The sequence below is a fragment of the Nannobrachium achirus genome (assembly GCF_963921795.1).
Source record: "Nannobrachium achirus genome assembly, chromosome: 10".
Lineage (NCBI taxonomy): Eukaryota > Metazoa > Chordata > Actinopteri > Myctophiformes > Myctophidae > Nannobrachium > Nannobrachium achirus.
In genome coordinates, this window is record NC_137819.1 from 30,415,208 (window position 1) to 30,438,029 (window position 22,822).

The 22,822-nt window shown below is 41.9% G+C and overlaps 1 protein-coding gene across 1 annotated transcript; it reads left to right on the forward strand.

Moving 5' to 3' along the window:
• Positions 1 to 1,483: 1,483 nt before the first annotated feature.
• Positions 1,484 to 21,109, forward strand: recql4 (RecQ helicase-like 4; the record flags this gene model as incomplete). The annotated part of the gene is made up of 28 exons (XM_080735380.1): positions 1,484 to 1,567; positions 1,774 to 1,807; positions 1,907 to 2,025; positions 2,440 to 2,589; positions 4,484 to 4,746; positions 5,131 to 6,109; positions 6,319 to 6,395; positions 6,557 to 6,659; positions 7,198 to 7,381; positions 8,179 to 8,292; positions 9,082 to 9,246; positions 9,515 to 9,607; positions 10,063 to 10,199; positions 12,984 to 13,067; positions 13,193 to 13,381; positions 13,531 to 13,713; positions 14,082 to 14,280; positions 14,986 to 15,179; positions 15,322 to 15,405; positions 15,807 to 15,944; positions 16,094 to 16,234; positions 16,937 to 17,234; positions 17,558 to 17,687; positions 18,533 to 18,693; positions 19,527 to 19,704; positions 20,332 to 20,488; positions 20,666 to 20,774; positions 20,972 to 21,109. 28 exons carry the CDS (start codon positions 1,484 to 1,486, stop codon positions 21,091 to 21,093), a joined length of 4,869 nt encoding a protein of 1,622 aa, XP_080591506.1. The 3' UTR covers positions 21,094 to 21,109.
• Between the last annotated feature and the right edge of the window lie 1,713 nt (positions 21,110 to 22,822).

The window sequence follows — 22,822 nt, forward strand, 5'->3', positions numbered from 1 at the left end:
TATTTCACAAGAATGGAGAGGGAGGGGGGGGGGGGTGGCTGGTTAGCTGGACACTTTAACATGTATACTGGGCGGGCTGGACAGACAGTAATAAGATTACACATTATAGGGAAGCAACTGTACTTTGTAGAACACATGCTAGTTATCTTCAGGAAAAGTATGTTTGTATGTTTGAACAAATTTAGAGAGTTTTATGTTGCTATTGGAGATTTTGAGTATTTTCTGTCTTCTGATTTATTGTTGTATGAATGGCTACCTGTTGTGTCCTGTGTTGTTAACTGTACATCGGCTACATTGTAAATGAGGGCCTGCCTCTCAACTGTACTCAGAGTTTAATAAAGGTTATGATGATGATAATGACGTCAGAAAGAAAGGACATGATGGTGGGAATGAAAAGAGCTGGATTACAAGAGGAAGTCAAAAGGTCATACTGGAGTTTGGTGGAAGTATCCATGGTAGGACGTCCTGTTATCTTAAGAAAGCTGATCAGATACTTATTTTCTAGTAATAATCTAACTGTACAACTTTAGTTTTTTACAACAAGGGTTCATATTTTAGATTGTAATTAAAGAATATAAAAGATGAGTGTTAAAATTATTTCATTTGCTTCTTTCTATTGTTTTAGAGATTCTTATTTCAGTGGTTGGGGGCATGCATTCAAGGAATATGTCATTTTACACAGAATAAGCCCATTCCCAAGATACAACGCAACCTTTCATGGTTGGATGTGACTTAAGGGGGCTAGAAGTGTTACTGTAAATAGTAATAAATAAACTATTGCGTACGCATGCCCCACATTTTAGCACGGTAAACGCGTTAAACAATAGAACGAAGCAAATGAAAACATTTTAATTCTCACTTTTTCTTTTCTCTAATTACAATCTAAAATATGAACCCTTGTAAAAAAACAACGTTGTCCTTTAACTAACTCCAGAAGGGGGCAGTAAAGCAACACATAGGATGAGCCACTGACCCAAAAGGAAGAAGAGGGAGTAACTTTTTGCCTGTGGGTGGCAGTACTGAACGAATTGCTTAGGTGCAGGGGTACTCTCGAGAGCAGTGAAGAAGTGTGGGCAGCACCATGTTCACTTGAATGATTTGCAGGGCATATATTTTAAAAGTTGATTGTTCGCCTTCGGCAACATTATGGAATGTATTTAATCACGAAGCTGCTGATTCACCGACCCCAGTAAACACTCTCTGTCTGATCGCTTACCATTTTTACCCATCACACTCTACAAAAAAGAAAAACTGGAAACAGGACATTTCGGAATGATTTAGTTAGGGGGATAGTAAAACCAAGCCTGGCAACCTTGCTGTCAGGCGCGCGAAAATGATCGCGGAAGTATTTCAACACAACTAGAAGGATCTGTAAACACTGCACAGCAGACAGCACACACAGTAAACTTGGCTAAAAGAACAGCAACTGAATGACTGAATGAACTGACATGTTTTAAACTAAGTGAGGAGAGCACTGGTTGACATGGATCGCTACAATGAGGTGAAGATTCTTCTAAAAGACTGGGAGCAATCGTTTGTCGGACAACATAAAAGGAAACCGAATAAGGTAAACAAAATCCCACAGATATAAAGCTAATTAAATTAGCTATGAAAAGCAAAATCATTATAACGAAAAAAACCTAAAGTTAAGTTACCCTATCGGGTGTTTTAAGTAACAGTCAGTGATTTGACTCAATGTAGTAAGAAAACATTGCTCTTTAAATTGTATAATATCTACAAGTTAAAATAAAGGTGATGATATGTGTGTCACAGGAGGACATTGATCAAGCCCCAGAAGAAACTAAGAGTGAGTATACCGGGTAGCTCAGATGATTAAAGCATGACAAATACTGAGCCATCTGGAATGATGGTGATTATGATTATTGTTATTGTGTATGTATTTCAGATTTGTATAAAGAATATCGTAATCTGAAACAAGCCAAGGAGAACAGCAGCATTAATAATGGAAGCAATGGACACACTGAGCATCCCAGCTCTACAGCTGAGACTAACACAGATCCAAAGGTACCTTTTAGTGTGTGTGTGTGTGAGTGAGAGAGAGAGAGAGAGAGAGACGTGTGTGTGTGTGTGTGTGTGTGTGTGTGTGTGTGTGTGTGTGTGTGTGTGTGTGTGGCGATTTGAACGGACAAGAGTGCAAAAACTTAACTTCCTCTGTGTTGTTTTATCCATTTGGAACTCAGAGTGTAAACATATGTAGCCACTAACCAAATTGCGTTTACAATGTTTACAGCACTGCAGTTAAATTAACGCAGAAGATTTTCTGTCTGTCTGTGTACTGTCTTCGGCTCTTAGCTGCGGTTTCTCTGCCTTGCATTGTCGATCTGTATCATCACTGTCTCTCTCCCACCACCTTCATGTCCACCTGCTCATCCCTACCTCGATCCAAACATCTATCTCTCTACCTGTCCGTCCATTCAGGAGTCAGGGTGTTGGGGTTCTCATCTGAATCGCAGCAGTCGTCCTGTGCCCTCTCCTAGTCTCACCCCGCAGGACAGAGAGAGTCTTCAGGCCTCTTCCCAGTACTACGGAATGAAGCTTAAAAGCAATCTGGGTTCTCTCACTGCTAAGGTATGAAGTAATGGGAGGAACAGAGAGAAATGCAAAGAAAGAGTTAGAAAGGGAGAGAGAACTGAAAATGTGCAAGGCCGATTCTAAAAATGCCTTCTAAAGAGCTGTTTTCTGAAAAACTTCTACATCTAAAATGACAGACTCTGTGACAGATTGAAGGGCTTAATAGTTGAAGTTTAGACTTTATTCGCTACAACCACTTTGAGCTTTACATTTAACTCTTTTGACAATTGAAGCAAAGTCACAGAGATAAGTTGATGGCTTTGAGATTATTGCATCTATTCTGAATGCATTATTATAATTTTTGGAGCTGTGTGAAGCACAGGCTCCCTATACGTGGCCGTGTGGGTCTGTCTGTCTGTGTGTATGTAGCCTGAACTTCCTAAACTTCGGCACGCTACTAGTCCCACAGTTTTGCCACCACACACTCGCGCCATATGTCAAATCGACAGGCTTACTCGGGAATCGTGGGCTAGTAACTTGCTAAGAGAAAGGTTCAATAGTTTAATTGATATTAATTTATTAGTGAATTAATTTTCCCCATTGACTTATAATGGGAATCGCAAAAACTCACATTCAATTATTTGTCTCTCGCAAACCATAGGGGCTAGAGTTTCAAGACTTGGAGAGGAGGTTCATAATGATTTCAAGGATTAAATAAAAAATAATTGTGTCATTTGGCCGCATGGTGGCGCCATAACACCCCACTTTACGTTTTGGCCTGTAACTCTTGAACCGTAGGTCGGAAAATTAAAAATATTTTTTCCCTGGATTCCTTGGGTCATGACGCATCTCCCCATATAGGCCACGCCCATTTGCGCCATGATAGATTTTCCGCCATCTTGAATTTTCTCCAAAACACACTTTTTGCTCCTTTTCCTACATATTTTCTTCAAATGTCACAAAAATCGGTACACATGATCCACACACACACACACACACACACACACACACACACACACACACAGCTCCACTTCACACGGGTGTGATTTTTAATTCTGTTTCCCTTTGTGTTTTCTGGATGTAATTGTGTTTTTGGAGCTGTGTGAAGCACAGGCTCCCTATACGTGGCTGTGTGGGTCTGTCTGTCTGTGTGTGTGTCTGTGTGTATGTAGCCTGAACTTCCTAAACTTCGGCACGCTACTAGTCCCACAGTTTTGCCACCACACACTCGCGCCATATGTCAAATCGACCGGCTTACTCGGGAATCGTGGGCTAGTAACTTGCTAAGAGAAAGGTTCACTAGTTTAATTGATATTAATTTATTAGTGAATTAATTTTCCCCATTGACTTATAATGGGAATCGCAAAAACTCACATTCAATTATTTGTCTCTCGCAAACCATAGGGGCTAGAGTTTCAAGACTTGGAGAGGAGGTTCATAATGATTTCAAGGATTAAATAAAAAAATATTTGTGTCATTTGGCCGCATGGTGGCGCCATAACACCCCACTTTACGTTTTGGCCTGTAACTCTTGAACCGTAGGTCGGAAAATTAAAAATATTTTTTCCCTGGATTCCTTGGGTCATGACGCATCTCCCCATATAGGCCACGCCCATTTGCGCCATGATAGATTTTCCGCCATCTTGAATTTTCTCCAAAACACACTTTTTGCTCCTTTTCCTACATATTTTCTTCAAATGTCACAAAAATCGGTACACATGATCCACACACACACACACACACACACACACACACACACACACACACACACACACACACACACACACAGCTCCACTTCACACGGGTGTGATTTTATTATTATGCTGCATATCTGTCTTGGCCAGAAATCCCTTGGAAAAATAGATTTTTAATCTCAATGGTAATCCTGGTTATATAAATGTTAAAATAAACAATTTCCTTATAAACGTTGTTATTCTTTTTGTTTGTCTAGGAGAGGCCTGCCTCATTGAAGAAGTCTTTGACTCCTGGCCGTACTCCCCTCAAGTCCTGGAAGGACAGCCCTGCTGCTGCAACAACAGCCTCCTCTCCTCACACCTGGGCTACTCCAGCCAAGTCAAACCCCTTCACTCCAGCCAAGTCAAACCCCTTCACTCCAGCCAAGTCAAGCCCCTTCACTCCAGCGAAGTCAAACCCCTTCACTCCAGCCAAGTCAAACCCCTTCACCCCAGCCAAGTCAAGCCCCTTCACTCCAAGGTAATTAAGAGAGAGGAATGAAAAGAATAGCTTATGCATTCCATAATTGTCTGTTATTTGTATTGAAGGTATGTAACCAAATGTTCTGTAAATACTAGATGCATTAACAGTGAGGATTCTACTGTGTATTATAAGAATGGCTTTTATATCAAGGACTTTTAAACAGACGTGGTCATGGAGGAGGATTATGGCGCTAACAGTGCTTTTACTATAAACTGTCAACATCTACTGTAGCCATCATGTAGCCATCATATGCTTCTTTCTCCACAGACAAGCCAATACCTGCCCAGGGTCTTTGGCTATGAACACGCTATGTCCAACGGAGCCTGAAGCACCATTTGAACACTTCGATCCTGCTCTCATGTCTTGTGATGAACCCTTTAGTGCCACTAATAGAGACCATGGTAGTAATAGTGAGAATCTAGATACCCAAGGAGATCTCCAGAATGCTGGGTCTTTGGAAGGAAACGCAGGTAATAATTCCCACGATTTAGGGGTCTTGGGAGGAGGTGTACAATCTTTAGGCGCTTTCAGTGGAGGAAGAGGGGGCCTGCAGGGGGGTAGCAGGCCGGCCCTGGTCAGCAGGCTGAGTTTGTTGGACAGAGGCTGGCTGGAGAGATGTCAGGTGTTCGGAGAGGTGGAGGAAGGGGAGAAGCCCGTGGCAGGCAACCGAGAAGCAGAGCTGGAGATTATAAGACAAAAAAGAGAGGTAGAACTGGAGAAAATAAGACAAGACAGAGAGGTAGAGCTGGAGAGAGTAAGACAAGAAACAGAGCTGGAGAGAATGATTGAAGAAGAGAGAGAGATGGAGGAAGAAAAAGAAGCAGGAATGAGAGGAGGAGGGGACAGGGCGACAGGAATAGGAGATACTGCTTCTGGAGGAGAAGGACGAGAACAAGGAACAGAAGGAGACGGAAGAAGAAAAAGAGGGAAACGACGAATAAAAGGACAGGAAGAGAGTGAAAGAGGAGAGGGTGGAGACGAGAACGGTGCGGCCAAGGGTGCTACGCCTAAACCTGCCCCGCAAAGCCGGAGACGAGGAGGAAAGAAGAAAACGATGGAAGGAGGAGAAGAAGGGGACGGCGTTGAAGGAGGACAGGGAGATGTGGACAGTGAGGCCCTGCCGGAAACGAAAGGAGTCAAGAAGAAGCGAGGGGCGAAGAGACAGAGAGAGGGAGAGGACACAGAAGGAGAGATGGCAGAGGAGGGTGGGGTGAAGAAGAGGCAGCGGACCAGCAGAAAGAAGAAGGAGGCGGGTTCTGATGGAAGCACGACACCAGCTGGAGAGGGAGGGAAGAAGAAGAGAAGAAAGAAGGGAGAGGAAGATGAAGAAGAGAAGAAAGATGTCAAGCCACTCGCTAAAGTAAGCCTTTCTTTCTGCCTTTCTTTCTTTCTTTGAAGCCAGCTGTCAGCAAAAGATAAGTGCATGTAATTTGTCATGTGCCCCCAGTCTACCTTTCTCCCCAGTGTTCCTGTAAAACATGACTGCATAATATTACATTTACATACAGTACCTTCAATAATATTTATTTTATTAAGTAAATGCATTTACCTTATGTTAAGGAACCCCAGGAGAACTTGTTTGGAGAGGTGGATGAAGAGGATGTCAAAGCAAAACGATCACGACACATGCAGCCTGCTTGGCCCAGGTGAGCTCAAATTGCTATTCAGTCCTGTGAAGTAAGATGTTAGGCATCCAAATCTCCCATTGTGAGCTTGTAGATCAGCTATTTTTTCTTATGTTCACCTATTATATAACACGCCTAATATAAAGGTGCCAAGTTCAATTATGTGTGCTTTATTTGGACAGCGAAACAGTCAAAAATTCAGACGCCAACTTTGTGAAGATCAACTTAAAGAAGAAATCTCATGTCAAAGGGTACGCGATGAGAGGCATGGGCCTCCGCAAACAGGTAAATTGGGAGCAGATGCATGCGCTGTTGTGTGTGATTGTCTTGACATCATTTGTAAATGATGAAGTTTGGATTGAATGTGCACCAATGTACTCAACAATATGAAAAGACAACTGTTTGTGTATGTAATTCTCTTCAAAGAATATATTTATATCAGCGAGTAGAATGAACTCGCTAACAACAATATGAAAATACAACTGTTTGTGTATATCCATTTGTACACTCTTAAAGCCTAAGTTAAATTAATATTGATTTTACATTTACAAAATAAATTGGGGTCTCAGAGATGGAAATAACATTAAATTGGGTCCGTAGCCTAATGCATCAAACTGGAGGTCCTTGAAATTAAAATGGTTGAGTCACTGCTAGAGACGCAAAAAATCTCATATATGCGGGTCCCTGGCATATCTTTTCAAATGGGGGTGTGCGTTCTAATATGTGTCAATGTGGGGGTCCTTGATACGAAGAAGTTTGAAAACCACTGGTGCACTGTGTTGCAAGTGATGTGGGTTTGTGTGTACCGTATGTGTGTTTTCAGATGGTCATGCAGAAGTTTGCGCTGAAAGGAGAGCGTTTTGGTGGCGGTGGTGGCTTCGGCAGAGGAAGAGGGGGTTTCAGGGGAGGTTTCAGAGGTGGTTTCAGGGGGGGAATGAATCGACAGAATGACGTCTGCTTGAAGTGTGGAGCCAATGGCCACTGGGCCATGGACTGTAAGGGGCCAGGTGAGAGTCAACACGGCACACTGTATGCATTAGAACTGGGCAAATATATTGATATTACATCCATGTCGTGACTACTAGATATCTTCTGGGATTTTGGATATTGTTATTTTTATGACATGACATAAGTGTTGTCTTTTTTCTGATTTTACTCACTTAAAGCTGCACACTTTCCTCTTCTACAACAGATTTGTGCATGACCTTTGACACAATCTAAATGCCTCAATAGATGAGCAGGAAGACAAAATACAACCACCCCAGTTGTATACGTTGTATTATATTCTACACAGTACACACTCTACTTTACCATACAGATTGGACAAAATAAACATGTATTTGCTTTACGCTCCGTTTTATACTTTAAGAAAAAATAAAAGCAAAATGATATTATTGACAACAATTTGGTTTGGTCAACAATATTTTTTGTAGTCCATATATCACCCATACCTAAGTCAAGTCCCTTCCTGTGGCCTAAAGTTGGGGCCAATACCAGAACTGAATAATCCAGTGTGTATGTTTTGATTAAAGCAAATGTGTAGCATAATGTGTAGTTAATACTCTACTTAGTAGAGTATTAACTTAGTAGTAGAGTCTACTACTAAGTTTTAAGTGGGTTTTATAAATATTTAGCCAATGAAAACTAGTCAACGGAAGCTTTTGACTAAATGATAACTACCATTGGATCCAGATTGGAAAACAGGTTCTCCTCTACATTCCCTGAAAATGAACAGTTTTGAACGTACAAGGTTTCCACCTGACATGGACGATTCATCTCAAGGTGCTTTTCCTCTGTTCTGTAGCCCCGCCCACAGCTCTGTCTCAGATTGCGGACGCTGCAGAAGAGGAGCCTTTTGAACTGCCCACCTTGGAGGAGGTTGCCAGGGCAACTGGAACACTGCGATCTGAACCTCTAGGTACCGTACTGTACTGTATGTCTGTTTAACACATACACCATACAATCCTGAGGTAATATGACTGTGAAAGTGTACAAGATGTAACCAAATACATTGATTGGTTACAGAGGTAGTCCAGAACTCCCCTTCAAGACCTGGAACGCATCTGTGTCACTTTAACCGTTATTTTGTGCTTTAGCTATTGAAAAATAGCAGATATACAAGCTTACAGTGCGAGCTTGTAGATCTGCTATTTTTGAAAAATCGATAAAATGTGTGAAAGTCTTTGAATATATTGACCCGATTCTATAAATGTCTTCTAAATCCTTCTAAAACGGTGGTTCTCAAACTTTTTCCATGTGGACCCTCAAAATTAAATGTATTTGGCCGTGACCCCCATCTCAAAATGTGTTGTTCCAGGGACCCCCAGAAGCAGAGATTTGAGTTTCAAAAAAGTTTGCTTTGAAAAATATATATTCAAAGATTGGCAAAAATGTTAATAAAAAGCACTGAGTGCCGCGCTGTATATAGCTTGTATATCTGCTATTTTTCAACTGATAAAGTATAAAATAATCCCAGGTCTTAATGGTTAAAACAGTAAAACTTTGCATGTGTTGCATATGTTGTCAGACAGTAGGGCTTGCTCTAATCTTTACCACCCGATTGGCAGTGGCACCTGGTTTCTGAATGCTCCACCTTCTCTGTTCTTTATTTTGCTGTGTCTTTATATTTGTGATTACATATACATATTTTGGAAAATGTACCATACTCAAAGTATTCAATGTGTGTGTGTGCGTGTGCGTGTTGCAGTTACTCTCCCTACTACTAATGTTGTGGAGCCAGACGAGGACCAGAAGGTGGACAGTAAACAGGACGAGGTGCTGTTGAATGTGATTCGCCCAGACTACGAACGGCCCGAAGTCCCTCCACCCATGGAACCATTGTATAGTGTAGGAGAGGATGGAAAAGTCCAGGGTACGTACACACACACACACACACACACACACACACACACACACACACACACACACACACACACACACACACGCACACGCACACACACACACCAACCACCTGGTCACACATACACACCTCGTGGTACCTGAATCTATACCTTTGGGTACACACTAGCAGATACACACACACACACAGGTTCCATCCATTATATTGAACATCAATTTCCTGAAATCATAAATAAAAAGTTACGCTTAATAATTAAGTTTGTCTATATATGTGTGTGTAGCAACACCTGCTGATGTGTACCAGGCTCTGAATGATTTTGGCTACCAGTCATTCCGACCAGGACAAGAGGAGGCCATTATGAGGATACTATCAGGTACAGTATGTACTGTACACTCACACATGCATGCACACAGACACTCACACTCCCTCTGTCAGGACAGGAGGTGCACACAGTGCGGTTCTGAAATGAGACTTGCGTTCACTTTGATCCAACAATTGAAATAAATGTTGGACATACTGTATTGAGAAATCTCCTGTTTTAGGTATCACCTGTAGCAGTTGTTTACATCAGTGGTTCTCAAACTTTGAAATTTGAAGGTCTCCCCTTAACTTTGACAGTGTACAAATGGAACCAAATGGACCTGTTAGGGTCCATTTGGTTCCATTTGTACACTATCAAAGTTACAGACTTGTAAGGGTCAATTTAGACCCCCATAAAGGAACCTAGAGAGTCCCTGAAATCCACTTTGAGAACTACTGGGTTACATAACACAACATGACACACTTGTTTATATTTTCTCCTCCTCTTCCCTCTCTCTTGTCTTGTAGGTCTCTCTACCCTGGTAGTGTTGTCAACAGGGATGGGTAAATCATTGTGCTACCAGCTTCCAGCCTATCTGTACGCTCAGAGATCTAAAAGCATCGCACTGGTTGTCTCCCCTCTGGTCTCGCTGATGGATGACCAGGTACACACACGCACAAACATTAGATTTGCAAACATTTTGGAGACTTTGGCTTACGTTCATTGCATATTATTTCCAAACCTCAATCGGCTGGTTTCAGGTTGAACATTTGGGCCCTAATGTCTCATGACTTTCAACTTCTTCATGGTTGAATGATAGAATGTATTTTTTATTTTATTTTTATTTTTACTCTTCATTTCTCAGATTATCAAATATTTTAATACAAATAATACAAAACAAGAAGACTACATGTAAGAAAGACAAAAATAAGTATAACAACAAAAATAAGGTGCAGAAATAAAAATAAAATAAAAGAGGTCATGGGACGCCCGGCACAGTTGTCAGACAGTTATGTTTACAGGGTTAATATACCAGTAAGACTCCCTAACGGTCGCTTATCTCCACAAATAGGGCAAAAATTTGTTTTTCCAAAATCTTCCTGATCCATGTTGATGACATGAGTGTAGACATACTGTGTAGTGATCTTCGTGATTTTAGGGCAAAATCTGTAGGAGCAGTGTCCAAAAATGTGTTTTTAAAAATCGGCCTGAAGGTGGCGCTATATGGGACAGATTCATGTTGATGGGATGAGTGTAGACATACTGTGTAGCGATTTGCGTGATTTTAGGGCAAAAACTGTAGGAGCAGTGTCCAAAAATGTGTTTTAGAAATCGGCCTGAAGGTGGCGCTAGAAGAGGGCCATGTGAGAAATGAGGGGTGGGGTCTCCGCGTTGCCTTGGCGGACGAATATAGGTACCGGCCCCGGCTCTCCCGGACCCTCCTAGCCCTAGTTACGGCATTTTATGTGAGCTGCAGTGGAGGGGGTCCTCCACTGGGGGCGCCACCACTTTTGCATCCGTTCTGGAGCAGCAGGAGTCGGTGGTCCCCGGGAATTCCCCGGGAATTCCCCGTGAGCAGCCCCGTTGGGGTGGTCATTTGGTCATTTTTGCACATTTGGTCATTTTTTACATCTGGGGGTCCCCCAGGGACCTGGGGGTCCCTGGAGCTCCGGGGGTCCTTGGAGGTTGTAGTTTGGCAGCCAAGGAGCGTGTGTGCAAAATTTGGCATGGATCGGGGCAACGGTTGCGGAGATATGAGCAGGGCAATAGTGTGATGTGTGTAGGGCTGTCTTCGACACAGGATTTATGAAGTCGACTCGAGTCGCGGGGGTTAATCAGACGCGTCGACGAATCGTTTTAGTCTACTTTGTGTTAAAAAAAAAAAAAAAAAAAAGTGTTGCTTTAAACCACGTCAACATACCGTATTTTCCGGACTATAAGGCGCACTTAAAAGCCTTTAATTTTCTCAAAAAACTACAGTGCGCCTTATAGTCCAGTGCGCCTTATATATGGATCATTCATTGACATTGACATTCCCTTTAGCACAGCTCCATCTGTCCATGGATGCGCCTTATATATGAAAACAGTTTGAAAATAGACCATTCATTGACAGTGCGCCTTATAGTCAGGTGCGCCTTATAGTCCAGAAAATACTGTAATAGAATAATACATTAAGAGATGAATTGAATACACGTGTTTTCGGTGATATCGGTGCGCGAGCACAAATGTTATCTGTATAGCAGTGTACAACCATAGAGTTATAACACACCGTTAAAACAAATAAAACATCTCCGCTGTTTCAACTCTGCCCCGTCTCTCGGCAGCGTGCAGTATAGATGAGACATTCGCGAACGATTCCGCTCTCTTGAACGGCTCTTTTAAATGAACGATGGGATCCAGTCCGCAGTCGCGGGACACAGAGCACTGACAGAGTAATGAGTCAGTGTCGAGAACGGATTCATTTCAGAAAAGGATCATAAACAGGTGGAGGCACAGCTCCCGCTTGAGCCAGCAGTGTGGACATGTCATGGACGCAAACACAGCGAAACACAATCATTCATCATGGATTACAACACTGGAACAATTCAGAAGCACTTTAATTAGAAAATGTAACTTGTAGCCTACACTTGTGTATGTTAATTTGACTTTAGAAGATTGTTTACTACTTCGTGGACACGCGTTTGTGCTGTGGCAGGTTATTTAATATGGGATTTTGACAGCGTGCTTTCTCCTCTTAACGGAACACTGTCCCGGCTCTGAATGTTTTAACGAAGCGGCGGTCTGAACCGTTCTGGCCGTTCCGTCTCACTTTCAACCCGACGCTGGTGCGAGACAATAAATAACTGTTCGCCAATTGCTACTTCTCATTGGAAGTACATGGCACCACACCAGTCCAGCAGTGCACCGCAGTACTGGCAGTAGTAGGCTAACTGGTGATATAAAAAAATATATATTTTCGCTTCGACTCAAACAATTGGCGTCGATTCCCGGGGCTTAAAACGACGCGTCGATTCGTCGATTTTTAGAAGACACCCCTAGATGTGTGAGGTGTGACAGACAGACTGACTGACGGACAGACTGACTGACTGACTGACGGACGGACTCACAGCTGGTGGAGGTTTTGATAGTAAATGCGACCTACGGTCGCAATAACATGTACAATATCATCAACCTTCATAAAGAATCAGATGCACCACCCAAATTTCTTAGCCATTTCTCCCATTTCCTTTCTCCTACCTCCTTTTAGAGTCTCATACAGTAGGTCATTTGTTCCAGAAGATGCAATGTTTCACAATATTAACATATAGGTAGTAGGACATTGTTTTGTAACCAGTTCTTAGTTCTAGCTTTTTTACTTGCCACGAGTAGTATCTTGAGCAAATAAGAATCGCCCTGACACAGTCCATCCGAATACAGAATGTATTTTAATATGTGTCCGTGCACATAGGTCTCTGGTCTCCCAGCTCATTTGAAGGCAGCTTGCATCCACTCCAACATGTCCATGAAACAGAGAGAAGCGGCTATTGAAAAGGTAAGGAGGTACACACAAAACCACTGTGTGTGGGTTTATGTAATTATTGTTTTTTTTCCTGTTCTGGCTAAAAAAATCATGTCACCTTTCAATCGTCTTTTTAAAACTACAACTTGTCCCTCCAGGTGAAGTCAGGCGAGGTGTGTGTGTTGCTGCTGTCCCCTGAGGCTCTGGTGGGGGGCGGTGGATCAGGTTCAGGCTGCCTGCCCTCAGCTCAACAGCTCCCCCCTGTGTCCTTCGCTTGTATTGACGAGGCGCATTGTGTGTCCGAGTGGTCCCACAACTTCAGACCCTGCTACCTGAGGCTCTGTAAGGTGTGTGTTGTCATGGTTAACCGGAAGACTCGTCCCCAAAACACAGTCAACCCACATTCTTTCACCGACCGCTCGCCCCATAGTTTTACTGAGGTTATTTTTTGCATTTTGTGATTAGAGTACTTAAAATACAACTTATGTGTTTATAGGTGCTACGAGAGCGTTTGGGGGTGCGTTGCCTTCTGGGTCTCACTGCCACAGCCACGTTGTCCACTGCCTTGGACATAGCTCGCCACCTGGACATCACTGATGAGGAAGGAATCTCTGTCCGGTCTGCAGCGGTGCCTCCTAACCTGGTGCTGTCTGTGTCTATGGACAGAGAGAAGGACAGGGTATGTTTGTGTGTGTGTGTTGGGGCCTGACAAAAGAGAGACGAGATTCAATCCCATGTCCTTGTTTATTAGGAGGATATGGTCTGTGACTGTGCACTGGCTGAGACACACATTATTCAACACTATTTCCTGTAATCTGTTGACAAGATATTTCACCTGTATTGGCTAAAATCTTCCCTTTCATTATTTAATTCCTATTATTTGTTCCAACTCTTTCTCGTATACCTCAGCCTCTCTATACGTATCATCATTGAAATAACTAAATAACTAACTCTCTCTCTCTCTCTCTCTCTCTCTCTCTCTCTCTCTCTCTCTCTCTCTCTCTTTTGTTTTTCTTCTTCTCCTTCTGTCTGTCTCCTCTCTCCAAGGCTTTAGTATCCCTTTTGAAAGGAGATCGTTTTGGTTGTCTGGACTCCATCATTATCTACTGCACCAGAAGAGAAGAGACTACTCGCTTGTCGGCACTGCTCAGGACCTGCCTACAGGGGGTGCTAGTGAATGAAAATATTCACTTGGACAGCAGCCAGACTGAACACAATCCTGTAGGACAGAAGAAGAAAGATTTGGGTAGAGGAAGACTTTTCCTTTCTTTTATCGTTATGCCTTCTTTATGTGTACATATATGTGTGTTGATTCAAATTCAAAACTCAAAATATGGTGATAAATATCGTTGATATGATACAATGTCTCCATGATATGCCTTTTGAGAGATATCGTATATATCGTGATACAATGAGGGAGCCATATAAAGAATCCTGTTGAAATGTTAATACAGAGATTCATTGCAGAATCAATTTAAACCTGCATGTTTGTCTAAATCAGTCTTTCTCAAACTTTAAAATGTCAAGGTCTCCCCTTAACTCTGACAGTATACAAGTCGGGTCCATTTGGTTTCATTTGTATACCGTCAGAGTTACATACTCGTAAGAATCAATTTAGACCTCCCAAAAGGAACCCAGAGAGTCCCTGGACCCCACATTGAGGACCACTGATCTAAATGTTCTGTTACTCCTTTTTATTTTAGTTTTTGTTAGCTAGTAGGTGGTTGTACTAGTAAGTAAAATAACCTTAAAAGCCAACATGAATTGAAAAATAATCCTGATAAGATCGTGTATCGTGATACAGCTTGGGAAAATATTGTGATATTGTATTTGTCCACATCGCCCACCCCTAGCTCAAAACATAGTTTGATAATTGTATTTTATACTTATTTGATATTGATCTGACCTCTCCCGCCGTCCATCTTCCTTACACCCTTCTTCTCGTGTTCAGCCAGAAAGAAGCTCCGTAAGCCGTTGAAATGGCAGGCGGAGTCCTACCATGCCGGCATGTCTGGCTCGGAGCGACGTCGCGTCCAGAACAACTTCATGTGCGGAGCGCTGAGGGTGGTGGTTGCCACCGTGGCCTTTGGCATGGGCTTGGATAAATCGGATGTTCGCGGAATAGTTCACTACAATATGCCCAAGGTTTGGTTATATGACACACACACATTCTGTAAAGCACTGTTTTCAAATGCTGTGTTTGTTTATGTAATTGTCTCTTTACTTTTTTTATTGTAGCATAAATTTTAATTAAATTAACATTAACAATATTGTTTTTTTGCTTCAGAGCTTTGAAAGTTACGTTCAGGAAATTGGGAGGGCAGGGAGAGATGGACAACCGGCCCACTGCCACCTCTTCCTGGACCCAGAGGTCAGTCTTTATTATAGTTGTGTTTGTCTGTCTGTACTACAGTATGTATCCATGTATTTGTATGCATTGTAGATGAAGCTGAGCATAGGCATTGGGCTGACCTCTGCCTAAAACCCTTGATGAGTTTGATGCAAAGTTAAGTGTTTTAATTTTACCGATGCAAGTTTGATTCAGAAAAAAAAGAAGTGTTAAATTTGTTCATCAAGTCTGTGTGTGTAAACATTTCTGTGTGTGTGTGTGTGTGTGTGTGTGTGTGTGTGTGTGTGTGTGTGTGTGTGTGTGTGTGTGTGTGTGTGTGTGTGTGTGTGTGTGTGTGTGTGTGTGTGTGTGTGTGTGTGTGTGTGTGTGTGTGTGTGTGTGTGTGTGTGTGTGTGTGTGTGTGTGTGTGTGTGCGCGTGCAGGGTGGGGACCTCCATGAGTTGCGTCGTCACATCTATGCAGACACGGTAGACTTCTACACGGTGAAGAGACTCGTACAGATGGCCTTCCCTTCCTGCAAATGTCGACAGATACACCAGAAACAACAAGAACTAGCCAAGGTAAGTGTGTGTGTGTGTATGTGTGTGTGAGCGAGCGAGCGAGCGAGTAAGTGAAAGAGATGGTGAACTTGTGGTTCAGTGAGATTCTCAGAGCTTCCCTTTGACCATGTGACAGCAGATGTCTCCATTGTGTCTGTCAGCATGTACAGGACGTTGAGGATGCAGAACTGCTGGAGATGATGGATTTCTGTGAGCAGGAGAGCAGCACGAGCACCCCTACCCAGCCCCAAATGGTACAGTCCACAGACCCTGGCCACCAGAGGGACGTACCATTGCCTCCTGCTGCAGAGGTAATTCAATGGAAAAGTACCACTTTTTGATTAATCGAGATAATAATAATATTACATGCTGTGTGTATGTATCTACTGTATACAGTACTGGTAATTCATTGGAAAAGTGCCTCATTTTGATTAATCAAGATAATAATATTACATGCAGTGTGTATGTATCTATACAGTACAGTATTATATATATATATATATATATATATATATATATATATATATATATATATTTATTTTTAATCCTAATTTCTAAGCCCTAATTATAAACCCTAGTCAAGTGTATACTTTGTCATACAATGGCCGATTACAGGTTTAATGATTTGCTATTTTTTGAATTTTGACTATCTTTTCTTTTTCTTGTAGTTCTTTATATTGAATATTATTCGATTCTTGTTTGTTGTCAATTAAATGTAATATTTCCATTAACTGTGGCACCTCTATTTATTGGTATGCTGAGACCCAGAAAATAATAGGACCCCTTCTGTCAATTAGTAGTTTTTAACAAATGTAACCTGGATACACCTGTTACATCGAACTTGTACTAGTCTTTGAAGCTCCCTCTTGAGAGGTTTCTGGATTCTTCACTGAAGATTAGCACAGCAGCAGCAGCTCAGGTCTACCTCGAGAAACGGACAAAAGTTGTACTAGTCACTAACCTGAATTGAGGTTGGAAAATAATGGTAGTTTTTGTTGTTTGTTTGCTGTAAGATTCCATCACCTCCCTGTGAAGAGAAGGTGCCACGCCAACAACTCGGAGGAGACGAGTGCAAAGAGGAGGAGGACAGCGGTGAAAAGGAACATGTGGTTGAACAAGAGCACTGTCCCAGTGCTCACCCGTCACCAGAAAACCAGGGTGTTGACAGAACGGGAGATCGCCATAGGTCAAGCCCCCCGAAAGTGGAGTCGGAGCAGAGCAGTGATTGGCCCAGAGAGAGGGTGTGCCACACACATGAGAGGGCAATCCCCATACAACAGACTGTGGAGGGTCTGGATATCACGGAAGAGGGTGAGGAATAAAATGCATTAACACATAGAAATGAACACGAAACATATTATATAGACGAATTCACAGAGCGCTGCTGTGTAGTGTGTAGGAAATCATAACTGCGGTGTCAAGCGCCACCGCTTCACACTGCAGTTGTGATTGCCTACACGTCAGTGCTCTGTGAATTCGTCTATTGCTGTGCAGAGATGAATATATGGGTGCATACATTCAAAACCTGCTCTGTCAACAAAAAGTATATAATTTTGTACCTCTAATGTTGAGGGATGCGTGCATGTGTGTGCGTACGTGCGTGTGCGTGTGTGTGTGTGTGTGTGTGTGTACAGGTGTAGAGACGTTGCTGTGTTACTTGGAACTCCACCCACAGCGCTTTGTGGAGCTTCTCCACCCCACCTTGTCTGTGTGTAAAATCACCTGCTATGACGGACCTAAACAGCTCCAGAAAGTCACTAAAATGTATGAAATATTCTCCAATGTAGTGTGCTATAAATTAACTGGTACAGTACATGCATGTATCTATGTCTGTGTCTGTATGCAAGACCACATGCCACAATTGGCCAAGACCATAGGCTACAATTATTGACCAAAACTGTTACACAGTATAAAGATGTTTTTTACATTCTGTATGAAATTAGACAGCAATACCATATTGTCTCTGTCGGGTGAAAACCTCATATTATGTCCAAAAGTAAAAATGGCAAAAGTAGCAGATCTACAAGCTCAAAACACGTTTCGAGCTTGCTTATCTGCTACTTTTGATGCTTTTGTGTGACGCTGTGGTATGATCAAGTAGGCCAAATCTCAAAAACATAAAAGTTAAAATATGGTCATAAGAGGTTTCTGCCCGACAGCAACGATATTATACATTACATCAGTGGTTCTCAATCTTTTGGCTGCAGACTGCAGTACCCCCTTACACTGATTTCCGAAGCCAAGTACCCACTTCCCCTGACTACAATAAAATGTACATCAAAAGTCCATTTCCATTACCAATTAGTTCAAAATAAAACAGCATAATGGCAAATAAACATTACTTTCTATTCAATAACAGTTGCTACTAGTCAAGTAATTGATGTATTTTGGTTTTTGAAATATACAGATGGAACAGGTTCACACAAACTCTGTCAATGTTTTATCATTAACCATATATTCCCATTTTCTAGTGTTTCTCACATACCCCTAGGGGTACACGTACCCCCATTTGAGAAACACTGCATTACATAATACATTCAGTACTGTATCTCCTAATACTGTGTGTGACTGGTTTTGTTTTTTTCCTGGTTTGCCATGGTAACAAACAGCTGCCCTCCAGTTGCTGCGGTGCTGGCTAGAAAGCGTATTGCAGGCGAGCGCGTGGAGAGCTTCAACGGGGTGGACTTTGATGTGGTCGAAGTGGCTGATACTATGGGATGGCAGCTTCCTCTGGTGAAGAGAGGGCTAAGACAACTGCAGTGGAGCTCTGGTACAATATGTTTGTTTGTTTGTGTGTGTTTGCGTCTATGTGTTCAAAAGGCATATCATTTCAGTATAGTTTCACACAATTTTGATCTAATTTGAGTGTTGCCATTAATTTCACTCTGTGCATTAGGCCTTTTATTTTAATAATAATAATAATAATAGCTTGGATTTATATAGCGCTTTTCTAGGTACCCAAAGCGCTTTACAACAAAACGAAAAAAACAACTTTATTAGGATAAAAACAGTAAATACAGCAATTAAAAAGATAAAAGTCAGTCAGGGACTCGGGAGGCGTAATTTTCAGACCTCAGCTGGGATAGGCTATCCTGAAAAGGTGGGTTTTGAGTGAGGCTTTGAAGGAAAGAAGGGAGGGAGCACTTCTGAGATGGTGCGGTAGTTGGCCGTGCGGACCTCCAGGAGGTTGGCTTCACTGGACCTGAGGGATCGATAAGATTTGTTTTTGGGCTTTTTATGCCTTTATTTGATATGATAGTGGACTGACAGGAAATGAGGGGAGAGATGGGGAATGACATGTGGCAAAGGTCGTCCGGATCGGGAATCGAACCGCAACGCCAGCAGGCATCATAGCCTAGTATGTGGTATGCGCCTTGACCACTAGGCCAGCGGGCGCCCCAGGGAGCCAGGTTATTGAGTGCCTTGTAGGTGGTTAATAGGATTTTGTAGTAGATTCTTTTTTGGCCTAAGTACATGAATTTAATATTTAATATAAATCCTGACGTGCGTGTTTGTGTGTGTGTGTGTGTGTGTGTGTGTGTGTGTGTGTGTGTGTGTGTGTGTGTGTGTGTGTGTGTGTGTGTGTGTGTGTGTGTTTGTCAGCTGGCGGTCGTAGCGGCATCCTGGTTGAATTCTCCGAACTGTCATTCTACTTCCGCTCCTTTGGTGACCTCAGTGATGAGGAGATGGACAGAGTGTGTCAGTTCCTCCACAACCGAGTGCAAGAGCAAGAGAATACCAAGCTCTACCAGCTGACAGCCAGCTTCAGGGCGTTTCGCAGGTGCATACAGCGATTCTACAAATGTCTTCTAACCGTTTTCTGAAAAGCCTATCTTGCTTGTTGCAGTCAGGTAGAAACCATATGTCCATATTTTAACTTTTTGTGTTTTTTCGTACATTAACGCTAATGGTTAAATTGAAGTGATATTGATCAATTCCAAATATTATCAACTTTTCTGCATCACCTTAGGGTGCCACTGCCGCCACTTTGCTAAACCCTGGTCTATCTTATACTGTATACTGTGTATCGTCGCTGTCGGGTGGAAACCTTGTAAATCCAAAACCGTTCCTTTTTTATTATTAATTTCAAATCATTTAAAAAATATTGAAAATAGACGACCTATCAGCTCACAATGTGTCAATGCGTTGTGAACTTGTAGAACGGCTAATTTCACTACCTAAGTGCGACACACACAAAAACATAAAAAGTTTAAATGTGGAGCTATAAGGTTTCTGACACAACAATGATATGTAGAACTCTATAAAACAAATTCCACTAATAATAATAATCGGAAGAAATCATTGTATAAATTATGAAATAAAGTCAACATCTTCAAGGCAGTGTTTCAACTTTGTTTATCTGTATTCTTGTCTGAAAATATACACGTATGTGTGTGTGTGTTTCCAGTGTTTCATTCAGTAGAGTAGATGCCTGTGTGGATGGGATGGATGAGACTCGCAGTGTCCAGCTGAAAAGCCTGTTGTCTGACTACTTTGACAAGAGACGAAACCGAGACCACACACTCACTCTGGACGAGGATGATGATGACCTCAACAAATTTAAGGTAACACACACACACACACACACCCCCACTATATCAGTGTTAATTTAACTCGAAAGACGATTACAGTAAGGGATTTGGCTATTGGGTATTTCATCCTGGTCTGGGTCAATATTGGTTTCAGCATATCACAACCACTCAACTTTAATAGATAGTTATTTTGTCTGTATGTGTGTGTAGCTTTCAGACTGGGAAGGTCAGATCCGAGCAGACATTAGAGGTTTCCTTTCCAATCGAAGTGATGAGAAGTTCTCTGGAAGAGCTGTCGCAAGGATCTTCCATGGAATAAGTGAGAACACACAAACACACCCTTTTTTACACTCTGATATACTGGCGAGCTTACACCAGCAACAGACATACACAACTCTTCTCCTAGACCTCTAGAGGGAGTTACAGATCCTCTTCTCTTCTCTTCTCTTCTCTTCTCTTCTCTTCTCTTCTCTAGAAGAACATCAACATTAAAAAATGTCTCTTTCTGTCTCTCAGGCAGTCCACGTTATCCCGCCATAACTTATGGCAGGGACCGACGCTACTGGAGGAAATACATCAAGTTTGACTTCAACCAGATCATGCGATGGGCCATCCAAGAAATTATTCGCTTTAAGTGACGGAGCACAAGCAAACAGAAGCAGGTATTCAGTCATGCATATAATGTGCAGCAAAAAGAAGAAGAAAAGGACCCTGATATATTGTACAGTACACCCACCTACAGAGGTTTGCAAATGGCATCCCTCTTTCAATCACTCACAGGACTTCATGGGAAGCAGTACATGTTTTGTTATATCCCCTCGCTGTGAATTAATCAATGTAATTTTGGTACAATGCTGCCTAGTTTTGTATGCGTCTGTGTTATTTTATTGTAGTCTGGAACTGTGTTAAAAAATAATAAAAGTATTGTATATTTCTAGTTGTTTTGCGCTGTGCATTGACATCATTTATTTGGCTTAGATTTGCAAATGATTGGTGAAGGAATTCCAGTTTGGGGGTTTTCCCCTACGGTGAGATGGCTGCCAGAATGGCATGGTAGAAAAGACCCCTTGTTTGGTGAGGGGGAGACGGCTGGCATGATGCTGACACGGGTATCGTTTGACTAAACATCCATCTGGATATTTTGTTTTTCTTGTTGATGGTTAGAAATTAGATTTTCTCACTAATGTCCACAGTGTTCACTTTTAATTGTGTTGAAAATCTGATCAATCAGCACCTCGGCCTGAAGTACTGTAACGTCATCAATCATCATAGAATCTTAGACCGCAGTTAGAGGACCAGATCTGTGTGACGCAGATAAAAAGCAATAAAGAACAAACCTCTGGGTTTGGTTGTTACTATGACAGACTCAAAGACTTGAAAGAAATGCACGTGAAAAGACTTGGCACAGGCTCTTCTCTGTTATGAGGAAGTTAGAAAAAGAAAATACACCCACTTCACCAGTGCTAGTTTCTGTTGACCCACTTTAGGAACTTTCCAGAAGTATGCAAATATTGACAGTTTTTGTTTCGCCCCTCTTTCCTTGTTCCTCTCCATCTCTACAGTACCTGCCCCGCTCTAGTGTAGACTTAATGATTTTAATGTTTATTTTTGATCGATACACAGGACTTCAGTTTACTTCATCGATAAAGCACTACTACTTACAAAAAATACAATACACAATGCATAACCAGAAATACCATATGAATACTGAATAAATAACCAAATAAACCATCAGAAACATTTTAAATAAATAACATTTAGTTAATCATTTGATGATAAAGTTGTACAGTACGTTGGCTTTTATAGGTTTGTTGGCTTATCCGATACTGGTCTGTTTGACCGGTATCTGTACTGATTCTCACTCATCAGCGTAAGCATACAGATATGCATGTGGCGCCATGGTCATTGCTTTATCAGGACACTGTATGCCCAATGATATGGGATGCAACTGTTGAAATACAACTAATCTTTTTATTGTGTACTCATTCATATCATATTCACTCACCACCAAGATTAAGAGAGGAATACACTTTAGATTACAAAACATACATTTGCCTAATTTAACACTATGTTGGAACAATAATTTATGTTACTGTATTAGAGGATGAATGTTGAGGCCTGAGACCTCTGTCAGCTGTAAAGTGTACATTTGTCAGCTATTAAGGAGTGGATATATAATTGCCATTATAGTAAATGGTAACACGATTGACGGTCTAATTATTACTGGCAAGAGCCAATGTTATCAGTACAGTAGAGAGTTGATGGTCAATAAGACCAGACGGTGTCTTGCTCAGCTACTATTGAACAAAAACATTACTCCCCAAAGCAGATTACAAAGTCGAAACACATTTTTAGATTTGCAGTGCA